The sequence below is a fragment of the Otolemur garnettii genome, unplaced genomic scaffold (genome assembly GCF_000181295.1).
Source record: "Otolemur garnettii isolate 467f Iridium unplaced genomic scaffold, OtoGar3 scaffold00235, whole genome shotgun sequence".
Lineage (NCBI taxonomy): Eukaryota > Metazoa > Chordata > Mammalia > Primates > Galagidae > Otolemur > Otolemur garnettii.
The window spans coordinates 1,253,050-1,276,925 of NW_003852630.1; the positions used below are offsets into that span (position 1 = coordinate 1,253,050).

Here is a 23,876-nt window from a genome sequence, read left to right on the forward strand (position 1 = left end):
CCATAGCACCCTGGCATGATGCTTCTAGCAGGGGCTGATATGCCCTCGGTTTTGTCAGAAGTGCCAACCCAGAGAATGTCCAAGTGAGAGCGTTTGATGGGCCCTCATGTTGCTGACCTTTGGAAACACATTGGCTATGGCAGCCCTGCGTGCACCCCATTTCACAGTGGGGGCCTCGGGTCACAGTGGAGCCAAGGAGTAGTCCTCAGTAGTCAGAGACTCTCTTTAAAATGCTTTCAAATAGTGCGAATTATTAAATTCTAATACAAACATCTTTAATCATTTCTACCTTTTCTTTCTCAACATAGAACTATTACATGGCCAGTCAGGATTTTAGAGCTCTGGGGGTGTGTGTGTATGTGAGAGAGACAGAGAGAGAGAGGGAGAGATAGATAGAGAGAGAGAGAGAGAGAGAGTGCTCATTTGCCTAACCTGTCAGGAAAACAAATCTTTTTTGACAAACACTTATACTTTTGACACTTACCATCAGATAATCCAGAATTTGCTCCAACTTGAAAAACTTGGGTATATTAACTTTCAGAATAATTGAAATGTATTTTTAAGGGTCATTTGTTTAACAGAACACTGAGACCAAACTTTCTTCATTGTTTTAGTGCCCTCCCCCCCCAATACATAAAACAATATATTTGGTTGGAATCTATAGTTAGTTACTTAAAAGGCAAATTGAACTTACTGTTATTTCCTTTTTTCAAGTTGACATAGGATGTCATAAATATGTATGTGTATGTCTGTATGTCCTAGTACACACACCACACACAGTAAGGATAATTAAAGGCACAAAAGGATTGTGTTATTTGGTACCAGTATACTTTTTGCATTTTTTCAGGTAGGTGCCCTATTTCTCAGGAAGGTGATTGGGTAAAAACTATGCCAAAAATAAGTTGTTAGATGATTAGAAGACAGTCCCCTCCTTTTTCTCTCTGAGTTCCTTTGAATGTTACATCCATTTCTTTGAGGCTTTGATCATCTGGGAGCAGCAAGTTGAGCATTCCGCCAGCCCTCTCAGCTTTCCCGGACATGAGGGCAGATGCTCCTCTGGAATTTTCAGCAAGTTCTCTTTTGATGGTTTATTTCACAACACCCAGCAGGCTTCCTTGTGTACTTGGGCCTTTGGAGACAAACCTGCAGGAAAGTGTGCACTGGGGCCAGGGGACCTCCATGGATAGGGCCGCTAAGTGCACATCTTGGTTGCCACTGCTCCCAAGACCCGCCCCCCCACAGTCAGAATCATGGAGTGTGAGAGAGAGTGTGTGTGTGTGTGTGCGTGTGTGTGTGTGTGTGTGTGTGGTGACTGTGCTCCTGGAGGGTGTGGTCACCTCACCGCAGAGTGCCCAGCACCTCACCTCTTGTGAGGGAAGCTCTGCTCTTACGGAGAGGACAGGTTGCAAGTCGGCTTTGAATTAAGAGACCCTTCTTTTTCTAGGTGAGTTTAATCTTTCGTAATTGGAGTAATCACAAGTACTGGAAACAGGATGTTCACAATTAAGTTAGAAAACAGCAAATTATCCTGACCCCACCACAGACTGCTGAACAGGCCTTTTCCATGTCAGTCTACTGTGCGTCCCAGAAGGGCTTTCCTTGCTTTATGTCTAAATTTCCAGGTCAAAATATTATATTTTGCAAATATCTCAGAAGCAAAATCTATCCCACTTCGAAATAAAGGGAGTGCCTTAAAATATTATTAAAGAACATTTCTGTTTATTATAACACAGCCAAGCTGGAGAATCAGAATTTTTCTAATTTACCCTTGGGAATCTAGCGGATGGTGCTGTGGGGGTGTGCTGGCTCCTCTCCTTAAGGCTGAGGCAAGCCACACTCCACTGCACTCAGGGCTCCCAGAAACCCTCCTGCCCCCCAACTGCAGCTTAAGCAGATATAAGTGCTTGTCAAAATGGCACCAAGTTCCATGCCTTTTGAGGTACTAATGTGCTATTCTAAGGAAAACTTGCAAAATTTTGCCATGATGAAGGTAAAGGAACACATTTTGTCCCCAACATCCCAACAATATGTGTTCATTTGCATATATGTTCTGTTTCAAGTTGTCGATACCCAGGCCACGGCTCTGTCTCCGCTTGGTCCCACCTTCCATTTGCCTTTCACCAGGGTCTCGGTGCTTTTCTGGAAGGTGTCCACTTGTAGTGCGTTTTTCTCATAAATCTTAAACTTTCAAATAGGCCATTTCCAAAAACAGTGACTACATGTCTGTTCCGCAGTTTTGCCCATGTTTCCTCAAATATAGCTCCTGAGATTCAGAAATAGATCGTCAGAGAACACTGAAGTCTGGAAAGATTGCCAAAGAAATATCTAAACATAAAAAGAAAGCACATTGCTTGCCCTAATACTGCAAGCCACTTTCCTGAGCAGGCAGTAATAATTAGATCAGACTTAATTAAAAATAACAGCGACCACTCAGTGAGATATTCAGAAAATAAAAGATTGGAACGTCTAACAGGTGAAAGTTCAGAAGCCTGGCTTCTGTGTCTTCTTTCTGTTACTATGATATTTACTATATTTGCTTTTAACTTTGTTGCTGGTTAGACCTGGATGTCACCTGAATAACTACCCAGGGTGGGGCAGGAGGACAGAGAAGGTTAAATTAGCCCCATCGTTTGCTCTGTGGCTTTCTCCAGCTTTTCTCATCTTACTCTCCAGGACGAGGGACAAGTAGGTCTGGGGCTAGAGGAAGAGGTGTGTGCTTATGTGTCTGTTGCCAGTATGGGCTGGAGTGTCACTCACCTGAGTGTGGCCAGTGTGCTAGTCTGCCTTGCCCATTTTACTTTCAAATGAAAGAATGCTTCCTTCTCACACAAGTGGGAGCAGCTGGTGGAATGATACCTCACTCACACTGCACAGCCCTGTGAGAGTGCCTATTCCTCAGCTCTTCAGCCAACCTCCTGGCCAGTCCAGCAGCGGAAAGAGAGGAGGCCCCAGGGGCTTTGGAAGCCTACCCAGGTGAGCACAGGTGTGCTGCCTGTTTTACTAGTGGGCAAAGAAAGGGCCAGGTGAGCTGAGACTCACCAAGCAGATGGCAGAGCGGCCGCAGGCTGGACCCCACTGGTGTCCCCACCACAGAAACCATACTGTGAGACCGAACCCTTCCTCTGGCTCCCGGGCCCAGTGTGAGCACTGTGGGACAATAAGGAATAGCAGACCTCATTTCTTCTCTTAGCTTCTGATTTTTTGGAGATGAGGAATTTGCCATAAAACCATGTGAAACAACATGGAAACGATAGTGAGTGGTTAAGAGGCGATTTGGGCAATGGTGAGATCAGAGACTCGGGAGGCACAGGAGGGTGCTGGCCCGCAGCAGCCCACGAGGAGAGCTCCAGGCTGGGCAGAGGGGCCACAGCTGCGGGGCTGTGTGCACAGGCATCAGGGGCTCACGCTGGTGCAGTGACTAACCGGACCAGGACCAGCCTCCCTGGAGCAGTGGAGGAGCTGTGACCAGAGGGGAGAGGCCTTCAGTCAGCAGAGAGCTTGGACTGCAGGCAGGAGGTCCCAGTGGGTCAGTGGCTCTGGGACAGGTCAGCTTCCTGGTGTGGCTAAGAGTGACTCAGGGGAAGAGCCACATCCCACCCTCTCTTTCTCCACATTCTGTTCTCTCCTTCTTAGTTTTATTGTTCTGTTGCGATATATTTGTTGGTTAAATTCCTTCCCTTTCTAATATTCAAACCCATGGAGAAAGAGACTGGGACATTCTCCATCCCTGCGGGCACCTGGCCCAGAGCATGGGCCCACCCCCTGGGGCAGGTCCCTTCCTCACAGCAACCTGAGACAGCGTGTGCTGTGCACTGGCTGCCCTGAAGGCTAGGCCAGGTCCTGGGCTGCCCATGTTTTCAGCTCTGAAGTTCTGCTTGAGGATCAGTCACGTTTGTGTTCAAGGATCCCTGCTGACGGGCATCGCTTAGACTCTTGACAGACACCTCCTTTCCCAGGGAATGTATTTTACTCTGTATTTTTCCTTCCCGTGTGTACACCCCCATTCAGGGGGTTGAGGGCATGTTTTCTGAACTAAAACTTAGAACATACAATCTGCAGAGAAAGCATGGGCTTCTCGGGAAGGAAACAGTAGGGAAGACCTGGAATCCAGGCTATCCAGTAAAATTCAAGACATCCCAGGGAAGGCGTTCAGAGGAGGCACACAAGTGAGTGCACATCAGGTGAATGTCTGCATTGTCCAGGACGCAGGCAGAGAAAGGCAGCCCTCAGGGGCTATTGCTGGCCTCGGCCACCTGCCCCAGAGAGAGTGAGGGGTGCAACTGGAGGGATGCCAGGTCAGGCCAGGCCAGGCCCAGCACGGAGCCTGCTGCTCTGGGCAGAGCATCCTGCCCTCCTGTCGGTGGGGGGCAGCTTACAAGTGAAATGGGTGTGGGAGGAGAAATGTCAGGAGTGAAGCAAAGTGTAAAAAATGGGTTAAACTGAGATTTTAAAATAAATGGTGAAAGGGTGGGGAGGAGACCCCGGCGGGCAGGTGATGGAAGAGGGACAGTGGGTGTGGATGCCAGGACACCCCACCAGAAGTACAGCAGGCCTTGGGGAGCTCCACGGATGCCTTCTTCAACCAGGACCAGACAGACACCCCAGCCAGGAAGGCTCTTCCTGCACAGGAGGAGGACAGGCTGGAACCTCTGTGGGTAAAGCCTCATGATAGCAGCAATTGGGCAGAGCCCCCAGACATGCGCAGAGGTGACTGCTCCGGAGGCCCCTCTGGGACCAGGGTCCGCGTGAAGTGCACCACTTCTCAGCCTCCACGGACAGAGGATGCGTCTCTTGTAAAACAGCATTACCTGCAGCAAGAGGCATTAGCCTGTCAAAAATAGCCAAGCCCAACTCTTAACATGCACACGGCCATAAAGGAGGCAAGACGTTGCATAAGGGTGCAGGATGGGAGTGATGCTGGAGCTGTCAGGCCAGGAGCTACGAGTCACAGAAGAGAAGCTTTGGGAAAGCAATTGCACTGTCAAACCAGGGAGGCCCGGGTGATGGAAGTGGTTTTCAGATGCCCAAGTTGGAGATCACTGAAAGGATGTGAATAAAAAGACACCCTGGCTGGCAGGCCACATCTGGTGAGCCCCATGCAGCCCTCCCCTCGCCTTGGTCTGCTCTGCTGTCACCGCAGAGGAGGCTCTATCCTGGCACCTTCTCTCCAAGGCCTGAGGCCTCCCAGGTCTGCAGCTGTCCTGACCTCTCCGCCCACATCCCCTGCACACATGCAGGTGCCCAGGGCTGTGCCTGGTGGGAATATGTCGTGTTGACCTAGACGTCACTCCAAGGAATGGGGCCTCTGAGGCAGCCTTTGATCCGCAGGATTGCTGAACTCAGACTTGCCCAGAAAGTGTATTTCCTCTAAGAGTAGGATCCCATTTTCTGAAACAATAGGGCAGCAGAGAATTTGGTTTCACATTAGAGCAGCACCAGTCTGCACTTGGCACCGACTCCCTGGCCTTCACTGCATGGCAGAGACAAGCAAAGCCATGGGCTCTGAGGAAGCAGGGCCAGATGTCTGGGAGCAGGTCGGACGCAGTGGGCAGGGAAGGCTCCTGTGGGAGAGGAGGTTGGAGAGGGCTGACCCCAGACAGAGAGGGGCCTACAGCCATCAGCCGACTGTTGCCCTCCCTGTGCAGGACACAGGTCTGTGGGACCTCACAGCCACGCCTGCTACTGTGAAGGGGCTGCAGTGTTTCTCTTCTCCATCAAGTTCACCTTTCTCAAACTATGTTGCTCAAAATACAAAGTTCCATTGGTGGGGGGGGGTTCCTCTTTGGGAGAATGGCTGATGGTTAAGATGGGAATCTTAGTAGGTTAGTTCTCTGTTAGCAAGTACAAGGGACACGAAAGACCTCTGACTGGAAAGGTGGCAGGTGGGATATTTTGAGATTCTTTAACATACGAAATAATAAACCAGCCAAGTTAAGTTTCTCTGTGTGTGGTTGTGTGTGTCTGTATATGATTGTCCAGAGAGCAGAAAAAGGAAGGTTCAAAGATACTATATTAGCAAATAAAGCAAGATGTTTGGAAATACATAATTCTTATGACTTTATGACTATGACTTTAGAGATACAGGCGTGGATATGAGTACAGGTTTATACTTGGGTTGATTGTATGACATTTAATAGCAAATCAGTTAAAGGAGTTTATAAGTGGTAAATGCTGGGATTATTAACACACAAGATATGTTAGCCTTAGTTTATAGCCAGGCTTAAATCCTCTAACTAAAAAGTTTGATTTGCTCCATATGTTAGCATTTCATAGTTTTCCTTTTTTTCTTCATAAAGATATTAAAGCAGAAGAACACAAAGTAAAGGAATATTCCTAGAATTACACCTTTCATAGACCTGTAAAACCTACACTGAAACTAGAAATCAAGATGTTCTTGAGTGAGAGGAAATAAAATACAGTTGCTTGTTAAACAAAAATCATCACGTGGCTTGGAGGCTGACCTGGCTTGCACATTTTGGGGTCACCTCCTTGCCTTTGCGTCCTCTACCAGATTCAAGGAGAATCTAGAGGAGCCCTCTGAGCTGTCTGCCAACCACTGTCTCAGCACCCTCACCACCTCGAGGCCACTGGGTCCTGCTTGGCCTCCCTTCTCCAGGGTACGCACTGCTGGGGTGACTTTTTCAAGTGCATCTTGAATCTGCAGATCCCGCCTCGGGTGAGGCAGCCAGACAAGCTGATGTCTCATGTGGGCCTAAGGCTCCTGTCCCAGCAGCACTCTGGACCCAGAGCTTGCTCCCCACAACCCCAGTTCAGGGATGCAGGAGGCCCTCCCCACACATTCTCTTTCCCCCAGGAGACGTCCCTTCCGGTGAAAACACCTCCCTTGTGCCCTCCTTGGGATAATGATGGACTTCTAAAAACGCCCATGCCTTGGAGCTCAGAGTCCTAGGTCACAGCTGCCAAGGTCACTCAGCTCAGAGTTGCCCCAATCTGACCAAAGGTCCTGGAGCGCCTCAGCCGCAAGCAGTTAGGGCACCACTCACATCAGTTGTAGGTGGAACAGGTGGGCCCAGAAGGACGTGGGGTTCCTGCAAATGGAGCACAGCTGGTTGGGCAGCCACACCCATCCCCATCACTTGCCTGGCCCTGTGGCTTAATTAAGCCGTGGTGCAGAAGGGAGGGTATGAGTCCCTTTTGTGCTCTGGGCTGGCTGCTTCCAGCCCCTGGGGTGCCCTGTGTGCCTCCATGCTGAGCCTTTGTTCTGAATGCCCCTCACTTGCACATCCCAGACCCTCCCATCTGTCAGCCCTGCAGAGCATCCCTCCCAGGCCTGCCGGCCGCTCCCCACTCTGACAACAGAGCCTATTGGTCCCTAACCTCCCTGTGTCCTTTTATGCCCTCACAGTTGGCGTGAGGTTTCAGGCCCATTCTTTGGATTCAGTTATTCTTCCGTCTGCCTCTGACTGAAAGCAGGCTTGGGGCTGGGGGTGCACTCCCCTTCCCCCACCATACCAGCCTTGGGCAAGGAGAGCCCTAGTGTCCTGGACACAGACCCATAGCACCTGGCAGGGGACCTAGAGGCTCAATAAAACCAATAGCTTGAACTAAGACACTGACGTGAGAGGAGCTGGTCTGGGGGCTGTGTACACCTGTCAGAGGCCTCCCACACACCACCCAGGAGGCGTCTGCACAGGAAGCATCAATATGTGACAGTGATGGCAATGAGAACAACAGGGACAATTTGCCATCTTTTAAGCAAAAGGAAAATCAGGAAGGTGGCAAGAGGTCCTTGCAGAAGACACTGCCCATCCTCTTACCTGGGCTGCTCCGGGAAGACTGGTGACTGGATTCATACTACTCGGCTGTTTTACTCACTCGGCTGTTTTAAATCCTCTGAGCATGAAACCAAAGCACAAGTTCTGCCTGTAGCCTGTGCAGCTTCCCTAGATGGGCTAGAGGCCCTGCTGACTTTTTTGGGAACCCTCAAAACTTACTTGTACAGGGAGCCATCAGTGTGGGACGACAGCTGGCACAGAGCGCTGGGCAGCTACGAGGCCCCCAGAAGCCATGCAGAGGGCACAGGCCACACGTGCCCCCCTGGACACCGGATCCCTCCACTGGCAATTAGAGCAGAAAGATCGCAGCAGAAGCCCCCGTTAAATGTGTGTTCTGGGAGGTGAGATGCTCATTAGAATCCTGGTTCCTGCCTACGTCTTTATTTTCATAACTGTCTCCTGTCTTCAACCTGACATTTAGCAGAGCACAGCAAATGGAGACAGTGAGTATTTTCAGTCTTAAAGGAAAGGCAGCTTTTTAGTAGATGGGGTCTCAGGCACCTCAGTAATGTTTGGGTGCTAAAAGCATGCTCTCGAGTCCAGTACACCTACCACGTCCTGCAGAGCTGCACGTGGCTTCTGCGCTTTGTGCAATGGCGACATTTCCTGCATCATGTGCGGGGGCTTCAAGGGCTCCCAGCCCACCCCCACTTCATCAGAGAGGGGAGTGGGAGCCCCTGCAGCAGGACTCTCCCTGTCCCCCTCCCTGACCCCCACGTGCACCAGCCAGTCTCTGATGCCCATGGTGCCCTCTGGCCAGGTGATGCTTGCTGGGCAGACCCTGAGGAACGTGGGGTCAGACCAGAGAGACTCCCACTGTCGAGTGTGGGAGGCAAGACGCAGGCGCAGGTGCAGGCAGCATGAGGACGGCTGGAAACTGCGTGAGGCGGGCAGCCCCTCAAAAAGCATCTTTCAAAGTGGGAAAAAATCACAGTGCATGGTAAGACTGCTCACGCCGAGCTGTCTGTGGTTTTCCTGATGCTGTGGAATCGGCACTTAAAACATCACAGCTGTGTGTTCTAGGGGAGCCAGGGTGCAGTGTCCAGTTGCTGAGTCAGGAGCAGCAGGGGCTGCCGTCCGGCAAGTGGGCAAGCGATTGTCCCCTTCCCTGGGAGGGGTGTCCTCTCCCCTGTGGGGTATGTAGGTAACACACATGGTTCACAAGTTGGGGTGTCCCTGGTCTAAGTGTGAAGGGAGCCCTGAAAAATGCTGGGTGCGGCTGCATCCTTAAAAGGGGACACAGTGCCTGAGGGCTCCATCTCAGGGACATATGTGCTGGCTCTGACCTAGGAAGGAACCAGCGTCCTCAGTTGCTGGGATCTACCCTGGGCTGTTCCTTCTCCCGAGGGGAGAGCAGCCTTGTGCTCGCCCGGTCCTGGGAGTCCTGGGAGCCATCCTCTTGGCCCCTGTGTTTCTTTGCCAGAGCCACACTAATCAGGGGCGCCGGCATGGTGGGAGAGTCGCATAAAACTGCTCTCCTGCCCTGGTGGTCAGCTGCTGGCCTGCAATAGGAGGAGATTCTTCACCTTCGGTTTAGTTTCATGACGAGATAAAAACTTAAACTATGTTGGGAATAAGGATAGATGATTATCCAATGAAGATAGGTGATTATACGTGAAGTCTTTCTTCTTCATATGCTCTTTCCTCCATTATGAAAAAGAACCACTTCAAAAAACCTGGAATATTTTCTCCCATGATTTCCCCCCATACATACTTTCTGAACAGTTCACTTAATTTTAATCATATTGAATGTAGAATTTTATGTATTTTAAACATACTTTGTGTTGGTTTTTCTTATCACAGAAGTAATAATACATGCTCAATTTGGAAACTGCAAATAAGCAAAAAGAAAAATAAAATAGAAGCCACCATAGTTCCACCCCAAGACTGACAGTGCCTATTATCAATGCAGTGCGCACCTCCCAGTATTCTCCTCCTGCCTGTCTCCACTGTTTACATTTGTACTCTGCAGTAAGGGCTTCCCTGCTACCCTGTTGAGCTGACAAGCACCAGCCTTTCCTCTGAGCACTTGGGCCCCAGAGCCCACATGCTTGGGCCCATTGTCCTGCCACTCGGGCTGAGGCCCCCAAGAGGGCCGGCCCCTCTCGGTGCACGCTGGTTGTTACCCACGTGTGGGTGATTGGCTTGTCCCTCCCCAGCAGATCCTAATGGACCCATTTCCCTTCATGGCTTCATCCATTTGTCCCTTACTTGTGTCCAGTTGCTGCTAATTATGCCTCCAAGTAACCCTAAAAATTCCAGGCTGTCCTTTGTGGACACACTTAAGCCACACACTGACTGCTTTGTTCCAATGGATCAGTGAAAGGTGCAAAGAATTTTATCTGAGCCTTTGTCGTCTTGGCCTTTCCTTGGGTAGAACTTGAGGACGAAAGGCCCCTTCTCCCACAGTGACTCCCCTATCAGGTGCAGAGCTGAGACACGAGGCGTTGCATTACTGTGTGTACAAACCAAGTCCTGCCCCCCAGAATCTTCTTCAACTTATTTTGCAAATTGTATTATGAAGAAGCATAAAATGCATTGAGGACAGTGCAGGAGGAGCCAGGGCCACGCCTGACAGAGAAGCAAGTGAGTCTCTAGGAAGTGAAGGCCATGGGGTCATGGGCAGTTCTCTGCTTTCTCTGTCCATGTCCTTCCACCACAAGGATTTGCTCCAGCAGGTGAAACTTCCCAGTGCTGACTGGAGGTAGCAGGGACATGGGTGTGCTTTGCTCTGCAGGGACAGGCACATGGGCACAGGTGCACACAGAGGTGGTGTGAGCGTATGCATGCTGCTGGATTCACACACTCTCGGGGCTCCGGGGGCCCTGGAGCAGCACCAGGCTGGGAAAGATCAAGGTTGCATTGTGTTGGTAGAGTCTTGCACCTGGGTTCAGGCTCTCTGGGTCTGACATTTCTTGACATACAGTGTGGCCTGAGTCTTGCATGCTCATTTCATGGTGGAGCATTTAAATGTAGGGGATGGGGGAAACACCATTCTTTCTTTTAAAAAACCCACCTAGTCTGGGTCGGTGCACCTGAGAAGGGTGGGTTTTTCACAGTCAAGCTGGTGGACAGCCCAGGGAAGATGCTGGCTGGGAACTCTGAGGTGAGACAGATGCAGACAGCGGACTACTGAGTGCACACCTAGCACATAATACGTGCTTCACACACATTAGGTATAGAATCTCCCGAAAACTTGATGGGGCAGTTCCATCATCATCCCATTCCACAGACCACAAGACAGAGCTTGAGGCACTTTGTCCAACACCACCCGGCAGACTGGGCCCAGAGTCCTGGTCTGTAGCCTTTGCCTTACGCTGCCACATGGTGCAGATCTGGACTTCACTGCAGGTCAGGGTTCCTGACCAGGGATGGGTTTCTCCTTCTGCATGGGACTCTGGCCTGGAATGCCTGCTTCCCCACGTGGAGCGGCCCGGGAATCACCAAGGGCTCTTGCAGTACAGACACCTTGAACCACGCCCTCCACGTGATGGCATGTGCGTCCTTCTCATCTGGACCTTGGTGTGACTGGCGTCTGTTTTCCTTAATAGCTTTCTCAACACATGAGACAGGCCAGGCAGCTAAAAAGCCACAGAGAGACATGAAGCCCATCTTCAGAGATGGACATCCCCAAAACCCAGAGCAACATTGCACAAAAATAAATGGCTTTCTCATTTGCACATCTGCATGTCCTTTCTGCTCTTTATTGCTAAAGAGTTGGGGTGGAGAAGAGACAAGGGACCCATTTCATCAGACTCCCAGTGGGAGTGGCCTGGTGATGCCCTCGGCCCCCTGCCCTGCCCTGCTAGTTGGCCTCAGGCTTTCATCCACAATTAGAAGATGCTTTTGGCTAAATCTGCCCTTCTTCTTCATTCATAATTAATTACCTGTTGGTTTTTGGGCCACATGAATTGCTACCAAGCTTGTAGTTGTCTTTGTGAACTCAAGGTCATCAAGTGAAATGGCCTGGGCTCTCATTAAAGCAGTGTTGTCTCTGGCCAGAATCTTTCTTCCTTTAATCATCATTAGACTTAGTTAAGATCTTAAATATAAGGTTTTTTTTTTTTTTTTTGAGGAAAGTAGATGGACGGAGCTGGACCTGCTGTCTAGCCGAATGAAGACCACTGTCGATCGCGCCCAAGTGCCCAACTCAGGCCGATGCTGGGTCTCACTGAGTCTGCGCCTTAGTCGGTTAACTCCTCCAATAGATCTGCACATCCTGTCGTTCCCATTTCAAGGCGTTTTCTCTCAGCCTGGGAATTTCTGTGCTGGATGTTGATTGTGCTTGCTGCCAGGATTATAAATTAGGGAGATTTCGTAATAAAATTGGGCCGGTCTCCGGGTTCCTTTCAGCGTGTGCTTATGCAGCTTGTTTAGCATTATCAGTTGTCTTTTGCCCAAATAAAATGCTCTCTAGACCATAGCTCTGTATATGAACTTACTTAGCAGAGTAGCACCTGCACAGCATTTATGTTGGTGATGGCAGCTCTGTCTCTCAGTGACGGGGGCTCCCTGTCCTGTGCTCCGGGGCTCCCCAGAAGTTGGACAGTGAATGTGGACATTGGTCCAACACCAGCCTGGTGCCACAGAACAAACGCTGTGAACTTTGCATGACACTGTGAACAATATGCCTCCATCTGTGCGGGCTCTGTCCGGGGTCAGTCGGCCCATGTCTTTGTTCATCACTCTGTGGATACGATGGCTTTTTTAGGAACAGATGATGTTTTTTAAATGAAGAAGGTAGCTCTACACTGAGGCTGCTGGGATAGTTTTCTAGCACCTCTGATGAGCTCAGGACAGGTGGCAGGCTGTTTGGTGATTTAGGTACACACAGAGCAGGGTGGGGATGCTGCCCCAGAGCCGTGAAGCCAGGACTTCAAACTCCTTTGAACTCACCTCCTTGACCCTATCTGGACCATTTCCAAGTCAGGCCACATTCTATATTTCTTCCTCTATTCTAGTAAAAACAAGTTCCCTTTTCCTTAGAATAATTTCAAAGTACAGGTCAGAAAATGGGCCTAATACAGAATCTCTGTGATAAGTTTACAAATTATACTCAACCTAAAGGACTGTTAATAATACCACATGGTGGTGTCCACAGAGCTGTCCTCAGTGAGCAAAAGACAACCTTAGGGGACCCTGGCTTCTTCCTACACCCCCCAAGTGATGTTGGGAAATGCCTGAGATGGGAAGAGTAGGGGCAGATCCCCAGTGTGAGGGCGCATGTAGTTAGGTGGCCCAGCAAGGGGCGTGAAGGCGACAGAAATTGCTGCAGGTGAGAGATGCACCTGAGACCTCCCGAGGAGCCGCTTTCCTAGGGAGGCCATGTAGCTTGTCCCGTGTCAGGACAGCATTGAAGCCACACTCGTGTGTGAGTTCTTTTTGGCCTCAGCAGGCAGATGTGGCTTTCTTCTGTCTTGTCACCAAGGGAAACATCAAGTGGGACTTTGACCTTGTACTACAAGCAGAACTAACTACTGGATAACTCTCGGCCAGCCTGTGATTCTGAGTCTACTTGTAACTCTGTCACGGCACCTCTTCACAATTTACGTTTGTAAAAGCTCACATTACCCCTGGGGCTAGGGCATGGCTCCTTCCCATCTCTCAGGATAGGAAGATGATGAGGCAAGAGAAGGAAAGGGGTCTGTCAGCAGCAGAGAGCAGCAGGCTGCACCGAGCCGCTAGCCAAATGCTCTATGACTTCCCCAGATGGACTTGAGGCCGGGACTCTTAGATGGTCCCATGGAAACATCAGTGGTGAATCCAGACTGGCCCAGCAGCAGCTATGTGGAAACCAGATGTCAGCTTCTCAGTGGACAAATGCCCTTTACCCTGAGCCCATCACGTCAGCATGGCTATAGATAGCAACGTTTTCCCCCATCACTAGTATTCCAACTAGAAAGGTGGTCTGGTCCATGTTATTTCTCAAAAACTGTGCACTGCCCTCACCCGCACCTGCACACCATGCCCGTCCACCTGCTGTTCCGCCCACAGAGAGGCTCAGCCCCTGGCACCAACCTTGGGGTCTGTGCCCAAGAGCCCCTCCTCCAGGAAGCCCTCCCTGACCTTGAGTTTAGGGTTATTCCCCTCCTCCCCACCCTGGCAACACTTCCCCCGCCCCCCAAAATCCAACACACATTGTCACCATCACTCTGGTGGCTGTGAATGCCAGGAGCCCAGGGACCCCGTGAATGTCAGCCACCAGCATTCCTGTACTTGGACGGCGCTCACCCAGGGAGGGACGGACACCCAGATGTAGATAAATGAATAACAATGTTGTGAGAACAGCTTGGGCACTGTTCCAGAGGGTCTTTCTTAGCAGATTGTGATCTTCACAGCAGCTGTGAGGTGGGTGCTGCCAGTACCATTCCACAGATGAGGAAACTGAGGCACAGAGAGTCTAAGGCGGTGTAGTCAGTCAGAGCTGACAACAGATTCAGAGTCTGGCGCTGGATATGAAGGGGGGTGTCCTGGCAATGGAGGAAGAGCCTAAATTAAATCTGTCTATAGTTCCCATCTAGACCACTGAAGAAGCACTTTCTGCCCAGATTCTAGGGATGTGTTGTGGCACCACACATAGCCCAGTTATCTGTGCCTAAGGGCTCTCTAGAGGGGCTGGTTCCCCCAGGAGCTGTCAGAAAATCTCAAACTTGTAACCTCCAGAAGCAAGTACAGCCTCCCACCCAGCTGCTGTGGGCAGACGAGCTACCCTCAGGAGTTGGAGGGTGATGGGGACCTGGACAGGGAGGATGGGGACCTGGGGAGGTGAATTGGGACCCAGTGGTCTCTCACTTGCCCACGTTTCATGGGGCAGAAGGGGCCTTGACCCCTGGAACCCTGGAACCCTCAACCCAGGTACAGCCTCCCTACCAACCTAACCCCCTGCGGGGACATTCTGGCAGATGGCACTTGTCTGAGTCGTTTGCTGTGAGAACAAACCCTATCATGGACGAAGGCACGTGGTGAGCGGGCCTGGGTGGCCTCCCTCCGTGCTGGATGTAGAGGAAGGACAGAGCCGTCCTGTGTCCGAGTCTCAGCTTCTCTGAGATATACAAAGGCATTCAGCAATAACAGGAAGAGCTAGGGAAGAGTCACAGATCTGACCTAACCCATACCACACCCTACTGGACTGTCCTCACAGCTCTCTGGATCAACCTGGATCTTCCCCTGGCCAGGAGACTTGAGCAGGAGACCTGTCAGCTGGTCTAGCGCTAACATTCTGTGATTTGTTTGGAAACATCTTTGAGTTTGCCTCAAGAATTTCATTCTGACTTAGAGAATTGTTCTAATCTCTGTCACACTGATACTCCAACTCACTTGCTAGTTGACGTCTCCACAGCAGGGGCCAGGCATGCAGACTGTGCACGAGCCCTCAGGGTCCACTCCTGTGTGGTCCCCTCTACCTCTAAAGTGGAAAACAGCAGGCGTGGAGACCATAAATGTTTTGCCCAAGTTCACATAAAAGGCCTGTGGTCCTTTGTTGTCATCCAAGTGAAAAAAAGTTAAATTAAAATAAAAATAAAAGTCTGTGGTTAAACAAGGACATGGATCTAAGATCTTGAAACTGTACTGTGCATGTCCTTCTCTGTGGGTCCCAGAGGGAGACCAGAACCTGGGTTCACCGCAATCTCTCGCAGTGATGAGAGTCGTGTGTCTAGGTTGAATTCTTATTTTCAGTGAGTGAATCTCACACACTTTGAGTCTTCCCCAGAGTGTTTTGTTCCTGCAGGCCCACACTGGGCTGCTCAGACCATACTGCCACTGTCTCTACACTCCGATTGGGTGTTTTATTTTCTGGATAAATTATTAAGCCATAGAAATTACTGCAGAAACGTGCACTGTGCTTCCCCCATCAGGCAAAGCTGCACTTGCATCAGTGGGGGTAGAGAGCTAGGGCTGATGTCAACCACCGCACCAAAGGATTCTCTTATTCATGGGTTTCTTCTTGTTTGTTTTGCTTTGTTTTTGAGATTCTGAGAAAACTTGGGTTGACTTTTTTAAACCAGCTTGTTATTTAAAAACTGCTTATAAGCTAAGGAGGACTATAGGACTTCAGTGTGGCACCCTCCTGCCCTCCTGCCTCCTCCCTGTGGTCAGAGTCCCCTTGTTCTCATGGCCCTTCCCAAGGCACCTGCACCCAAGCCACTTGTCAGCAGCCCCAAGTGCCCAGGAGCTCAGGGTCATCCACCAGAGCTGAGTGGAGAGGAGACGGTTCCCGTCTGGGGTCCACTGGCTTTACAAGACCTTGAGAGCCGAGGAATGTGGCAGCCCAGGATGGAGGGGACAAGACGCAGAAGTGCTTCCTGAACTTCCTGCCTCTGGAGCTGAGAGACCTCTGATGCTCATGGCTAGGGACAGGCAGGTGGCATGGCCTCCGTGGATGCCACCAGGATGAAAGGACAGGAGCTCTTCAAAGACTTTGCCCATGAATGCATTTTCAGCTCTTTGGGCTCAAATTCTCTTGTAAACTTTTTCTTGATACCAACTTTTTTTTGATGAGTTAGGCTATGATTATGGGTTCACTGGTTGAAAGGGTAGGGCACACAGAATCACCAATGTTGGGATACTTCCTTAGAGAGGCGTTTAGGCGTTTCGTTAGCTGTAATGGTGGGGAGTACCCAGGAGTGTGGGGGAGAATACCCAGGAGTGAGGGAGAGTATCCAGGAGTCGGGGAAAGTACCCAGGAGTGAGGGGAGACTACCCAGGAGTGGGAAGATTACCCAGGAGTGTGGGAGAGAGTACCTAGGAGTGGGGAAAGGGTACCTAGGAGTATGGGGGAGAGTATTAAAGAATAGGGGACAGTACCCAAGTGTGGGGGGGGAGTACCTAGGAGTGTGGGGGAGAGTACCCGGGAGTGTGGGGGAGAGTACCTGGAAGTGGGGGGAAGAGTACCTGGGAGTGGGGGGAGAGTACCCAGGAATGGGGGGAGAGTACCCAGGAGTGTGGGGGAGAGTACCCGGGAGTAGGGGGGAGAGTACCCAGGAAAGGGGGGAGAGTACCCAGGAGTGGGGGGAAGACTACCCGGGAGTGGGGGAGAGAGTACCCAGGAATGGGGGGAGAGTACCCAGGAGTGGAGAAGAATACCCGGGAGTATGGGGAAGAATATCCAGGCATGGAGGGGAGAGTACCAGGAATGGAGGGCATCCCAAGAGTGGGAGGCAGTACCCAGGCTAAATCTGGAGGGGGCAATTAATGGCCAGTCCTGAGGACTACATGGTGTGCCTACAGCCACGTGGCTGTGAGGGGTGGCACCATGGCCACACAGAGGCTGAGAGTGTGGGGGAGAGGGGCCTCTGTGGTGTGTTTAAATATCCCATGTGGAAGGCAGGGAACTTAACCAATGTTCCACTGACATTTTCCTTTGAATCCAGACCCCTTTTACAGCAGGCCACGGCATGTCTGTGATTGCAGGTTTTCTGTGTCCACTTACATGCTGATGGGCACCTGGGTTATTCCCTATCTTGCTACTGTGGACTGTGCTGTGGTAAACACACATATAAAAAGTGTAGGTATCAGTGGTGCCCGTAGCTCAAGTGGCTAGGTGCTAGCCACATACACCAGAGCTGGCAGGTTCAAATCCAGCCCAGGCCGGCCAAACAACAATGACAACTACAACCAAAAAATAGCCAGGCATTGTAGAGGACACATGTAGTCCCAGCTATTCAGGAGGCTGAGGCAAGAAAAATCGCTTAAGCCCCAGAGTTGGAGGTTGCTGTGAGCTATAACACCACAGCACTCTACCCAGAGCGATAGCTTGAGGCTCTGTCTCAAAAAACAAACAAAAAAAAAGTGCAGGTGTCTTCCTGACAAGCCCACTTCTCTCCCTCTGGGTAGAGCCCCAGCAGTGGGGAGTGGATCAAACAGGAGGTCTGCTTCAGCTCTCTGAGGACTCCCCTTCATGTGTTCCGGTCTCACCAGCAGTCTAAGTGTCCCCTTCTCTCTGCGCCTTGCCGGCTTCAGCCCTTTTTTGACTTTTTAATGATAGCCATCTAACCAGTGTAAGATGGTATCTCATAAAAAAGAATGAAACCTTGTCTTTGGCAGCAACATGGAAGGAGGCCATTATCTTAAGTGAAATAACTTGGACAGAGAAGGTCAGATAACTCATGTCCTCACTTATGAGTAGAGCTGAGCCTCGGGGGTAGGGGAAAGAGCAGTGACTCAGAGGACACCGGCTGTGTGGCAGGGTGACAGCCACACAGGCTGTGTGGCAGAGTGATGGTTGCACAGCTGTGTGGCAGGGTGACGGCCGCACGGGCTGCGTGGCAGGGTGGTTTCCATGCTAAGAGCCTAGAATGCTACAAAGCATAGTCACATAACCAAGCTGCAGTGAAACCCCCAAGTCTGTAAAGTCTCTGTGAAACAATCCATCAAGAGACTTTAGCCTTTGGTGGTCCACTCAGAAAGGCAGGTGATGACCCAGCACTTTCCTTTGCACATGTGACTCCATCTGTCCTCCTTTGCATGGGCTTTGGGAAGAGAGTGAAATACCAAAATGAGGGGTTTTCTTCCAAACAGCTTGAGTGTGGGCCAGTTTCAGCTGTCAGGTGGGAGCCCTCTGCTCCCCTCTGCTTATCCCCTAACAAGAAGGGAAGGACTCCTGACCCAGTCTGCCTTTCACGGTGTTCCAGGACATTCTGTTTTGATGACAGAGTAGGATCCAGCAGCCCCATTCTTGAGTCTGAGGGTCTGGGTGGGGTGTGTGGAATGTGTGGCTGTGTGTGTCTGAGTCTGCATGTGTGTGTGAATTATGGTTTGTGTCCGTGTGTAGTGTATGAAGCTTCTCCACAGTGTGGAGCCCAGGTGCAGGGCCCAACCCTCAGGTTCCCTGGCCGCTGACCCCTCTGCCTCTCGCTGTCCTCCAGGAGCTGTGCCGCCAGCGCATGGCCGCACGGCCGCCCGACCGCCCAGAGGGCCCTCACGTGTCTCGTATCAACAGCATCTCATCCCAGTTCAGCGACGGGCCCATGCCGAGCCCTTCTGCACGGAGCAGCACCTCGTCCTGGTCTGAGGAGCCCGTCCAGTCCAACATGGACATTTCTACTGGCCACATGATCCTGGTAAGGCCCTGTCCTCTGTGTCAAGCACAAGGAGAGACAGGAAGTGGCTCATGCCTCTGCCCAGCCCCATCCTGCCCCAGGGGCCCTTGTGCTCATGGCAGGACTGATGGGACTGACCAGCCACCTCCTACCCCAGTGGCCCCTGAGCTCCCAGCAGAACTGATGGGAATGACCAGCCACTACCTGCCCCAGGGACCCCTGAGCTCTTGGCAGGACTGACAGGACTGACTAGCCACTGGCATGAGCAGCATGAGGCCCCTGAACCCAGCAGGCAGGACGTTCACGCCCTGAGATCCTTAACGCTCCTCCACCCAGAGTGCGCAGCCCCACTTGTGTCCATGATGTGAGCGATGTGGCGAGGTGCCTTGTTTTCCATGGTGCGATCACACATCTGTGGTGCCTACTGTGTGTGCTGCTTTTCCTGTCCTTGGACTCCCAAACAGTGAGGTTTCCTTCAGCCTCAGCTCCCTGCTCCCCAAGCCTCGCAGGGTGAACGAACGTCAAATGTCATTCATGAGCTCCCTGTAACTGAGGGAGCTGGGGTGCGGGATGGATTTGGGGCTCAGGCCTCACAGGAGCATTTCTAGGGGTGCCAGCCCAGATGTGTGGGAGTTTTCCACCACCCTTTCTGCAGTGATGCGCCTTTCCCTGGCCAAGGGTCCCCTTAGGTGACACAGAGGAGGTGTCTGGCCTCACCCCTCAACCTGTCGTTAATGCCTGGATCCTCACTGAGTCATCCCCCGCTGGTGACTAGGAGCTAAAGCACAGAACAGGCCATGCACCTCTGGTAGGGAGAGTAGGACCTGCTGCTGGTGGGAGCAGCCTCCACACTTAGGTCCAGGGACACAGGATGGCTCACGTGCTCAGGAAAGGGCCCTGGAGTCCTCATCAAACATGCATGTTAATGAAAACACTTTCTAGAAACTATCTAATCACAATCTAGACGGGTGGGATTAGACCAGCAGTTCTCAACCTGTGAGTCACAACCCACAGAACTGTATTAAAGCGCCACAGCATCAGAAAGGTCGAGAACCACTAGATTAGACCATAGGAAGCTGGAAAACCATGTTTTCTCTGAAAAGCCTCATTGCAGAGCCTGGGGATCAAGCTGGGACCCTGCATAGAGGAGATATCAGGGAGATTGAGGCACACGGCAGCCGGACTCCCAGAGAACTTAAGTGGAAATGAGTGAAGAAGCTCAGCCCCCTGGTCTGTGGGCTGCTCTAACCTGATTCCCACCAAAGCTGGGCAGGGCCCAGGCCCAGCCCACTGCCTACACTGACCTGCCCTCCCTGTGCACAGGTCGGGAAGCCCACAGTTCCCACAACTGGGAAAAGAGTGCAGGCTCCGTTAGCAGACACACAGACTCCTCCGGCACTTCCGTCCTCGGCTGAGACAGAGCTGCCTCCCTCAAACACAGTTACTGCCGAACCAGCTCTTCAGAGAATGTTTTGACATTTGTCCCTTTTAAAAAAGGAACCTGGACTGAAATTTGGGATTAGTGATGAGATTCAGTATTAGGGTCACCTCACCAAGCACATGTCCATCTGACACGTCGTCAGCCGAGGGAGGCTGGCGCAGAGAGCTCTCGCGGTCTGAGTCCTCACTTGATTCAAGACACAGACGTTACACTTCGATGACATCTTAAGTCCTGTTGGTGCATGGAAAGACTGATTTTTCATTGAAAATCATGTTTTGCCATTCACGTGTGTAATGTCAAACCTGAAAGCAAGTTCAGTGGCTGATTTTCCTTCAAAATGCCTAAACCACAAGAATGGGCCCTGTCTGGTCCAAGAAGCCCTTTAATGCCCAGACTCTGTCCTGGCTTTCTGTGTCCCCTCCCCATCAGCTATGTGTGTGGAACCCCACACACATACTGTGAACTCGAGGGAAGCTGGACTTTTTGTGGGAATTGATGCTTTTGAAAAATTGAGCAAACCAAGTACGTTTCCCTCGCTCTGGGAATGTAGGCAGTTCCGTGTGAGAGGTGGCTATGACCAGAGAGCAGGGTCAGCGGAGTGGGTCCTGCTTGTACCTCGGGGTTCGAATGCTTTCTCTCCACTCAGTAGCTGTGATTCTCCCCTTTTGCTATGGTTTCAGGTAGGCTTGAGGGCTCTCAGCCATGTGGTGTGTCCCCACAGGCACTTCCCAGTATAGGAGCCAACAGCCTGGGGATGCACAGTCAGCTTCTTGCCAGAATTCCCACCCACTAGGTGCAGGTCCAGTGACTGTTCTCAGAGGCTCAGAAACTACAGACCTGTCCTCAGGGACAAGGCCATGGGAGCACCTCAAGGATGTTCCCTTGCAGAAAGCCTGCTTATGTCAGGCCACTGAGACATGCTGGGAAGGCTGACTTTCCAGCTCATTAAAGCAACAGGGAAGGTAACTCCATCATGATCAGTCATGACCGTCTGTGAGGAGATGCTCGTTTTCATCAGACAGCAAACCCCATGGTCTTGGGAACTACACAGTGAGGGTTCTGGGACTGCCACATAAACCATGCAAAGTCCACGTGAAGACTTCGGGCAAAATGCAACATTTGAACATACAAGTGCCATGACATGAACAGCAAAACACCAGGGCAGAAGCAGGACTCTCCACGAAACAGGGAGGAAGTTGTCCAAGGCACCTAGGAACATGTGACTGCCCCAGACCTGTTGCTGGGGTACAGACCTGGGGCACCTTCTTCAGAGGAGAGCACAGGGCATCTCGAAGGCTGAGTACCCCAGGATGCTAAAGGTGGTGCGTTTCCCTGCAAGGCTAGGCCAGGCTATGCTCTGGTTCCCTTTATGAGCAAAGCACTGTGACCTCTGCTAGAAGCCCAAGTAGCAGGACTCCAGAAGTAAAGACCCCCTCTGAGGAGTGAACAGAGGATACAGGTGGCCTGGGAGGCTTCTCACGGAGGAGGGGAGATAGGAGGCCCCATGGTAAGACTGTGTGGGCTGCACATCACCCAGGGAGACCAGCCATTTGCTTTGTCAAGGGCAGCATCATCGGAAAGAGGGCATCACATCACCTGACTGCAGGGAAGGACTGAATTGCCTGGTCCAACTGTCCCAGAAGGTGGCAGGAGAGGGGCAGCGTGGGCTGGAAACACATGTCCCAGGAATCTCAGCTGCTCAGAGTCTGAGGTCAGGGGGGACAGAAATGGCAGGGGCAGTGGGCAGCCTACGGGCACCCTCGCCAACTCTCCCATGCCCACTCAGTGGTTAGGTCTGGAGATGGAGCACAGGCTCCAGATCACAAGTACAGGGTCCAGCTGAGAAGCAGCACTGCCAGCCCATCTTTGAGCTGGACAGGTCCAGCCTCTGCTCTCTCACCTGTGAGATAGAGCAGCAAGGCACGCCCATCCCCAGGTTCTGGAGGGGAGACTCAGAGCAGCACTGGATAGGCCTGTCCTGGGGCCTTACTGACACTTGGAGCCGAGTTCAGCTGTGAAGGGGAGGTTTGCACAAAGGACCAGTGCCCACAGGGCCTTCACCCCTTGGGTCTGGGCAGCCAGCATCCTGGGCTCCACTGTCCTCTGCATGCCCTACTGTCCTCTGCATGCTCCACTGTCCGCTGTGAACCCCACCATCCTCTGTGACCCCACTATCCTCTGCATACCCCGCTGTCCACTGTGAACCCCACCATCCTCTGTGACCCCAATGTCCTCTGCATGCCCCACTATTCACTGTGCACCCCACTGTCCTCTGTGTGCCCCACTGTCCATTGTGCACCCCACTGTCCTCTGTGCACCCCACTGTCTGCCCCACCCCCCACCCGTCCTCTGCACACTTCACCTGTTCTGTTTCTAGGTCTTGGATTCATTCCTTGTTATGCTTTGCCTTTATTTTCTTAGAAAGTGCTTTTTTAAAATTCCAGTTCTCTTTCGATGGAACTAAGGAGAGCAGGGCTTTATCCACAGGGAAAACTGCCCCAGCATACCACCTACCCTGGAAGAATGAACGGGTAGCCAGGCATAGAGGGAAGGGCGCCCAGGAGGCTGGGCTGACCGTCAGGGAAGGCAAGTTGCTCCCCAGGGTGGCAGAGCTCACAGGCAGGAGGAGAGAGGCTCCTTGGGAAGCTCATCTCTGAGAAGTGTCTGCCAGGTGAGATAGGCGATGTCTGGAACCCAAAAAGCAAGTGATGTGCAAAGTGGCTAGGAATTTTTATGAAAGTTACTGTATTTTAAATGTGTGAGGGATGTGGCTTCTTGGGAAATTCTCTTGCTTCCTTTTATAAGGTAAAGAGTCCTCGTTGAATTTACCTTTTTAAAAGATCTATTTCTGCATTACTTTTGCTCTCAGAAAGGTGATGTCTTTGTGTGACCACTTATGTGAGGATATGAAAAACAGGATAACTGTCCTGAATTACTAATTACACATGAGTCAACCCTAAGTCCTGGTATAAACAGGAAACACATGCAGACACATGCTTGTGGGCAAACAGATGGGTGTGGACAGGAAGCCCTCCTGCAGTGCATGTGGACAAACGTGGGTGTGGACAGACATGTTGCTGTGGATGGACATGTGGGTGTGGACAGGGAGCCTCCTGCAGCACGTGTGGACAGATGTGGGTGTGGACAGGGAGCCTCCTGCAGTGCGTGTGGACAGACATGTGGGTGTGGACAGGGAGCCTCCTGCAGTGCGTGTGGACAGACATGTGGGTGTGGACAGGGAGCCTCCTGCAGTGCCTGTGGACAGGCGTGTGGGTGTGGACAGGGAGCCTCCTGCAGTGCCTGTGGACAGGCGTGTGGGTGTGGACGGGGAGCTTCCTGCAGCATGTGTGGACAGACATGTGGGTATGGACAGGGAGCCTCCTGCAGTGCGTGTGGACAGACGTGTGGGTGTGGACAGGGAGCCTCCTGCAGTGGATGTGGACAGACATGTCAGACATGTGGGTGTGGACAGGGAGCCTCCTGCAGCGCATGTGGACAGACATGTGGGTATGGACAGGGAGCCTCCTGCAGTGTGTGTGGCCAGACATGTCAGACATGTGGGTGTGGACAGGGAGCCTCCTGCAGGGCATGTGGACAGAC

At 51.7% G+C, this 23,876-nt stretch overlaps 1 protein-coding gene across 1 annotated transcript in view; it reads left to right on the plus strand.

Moving 5' to 3' along the window:
- PTPRN2 (protein tyrosine phosphatase, receptor type N2) overlaps window positions 1-23,876 on the plus strand; it is a 648,263-nt gene that overhangs the window by 533,664 nt on the left and 90,723 nt on the right. Inside the window, exon 13 of the mRNA XM_012812959.1 lies at window positions 18,662-18,856. Within this exon, the coding sequence (XP_012668413.1) occupies window positions 18,662-18,856 (195 nt within the window). The remainder of the gene's footprint in view (window positions 1-18,661; window positions 18,857-23,876) is intronic.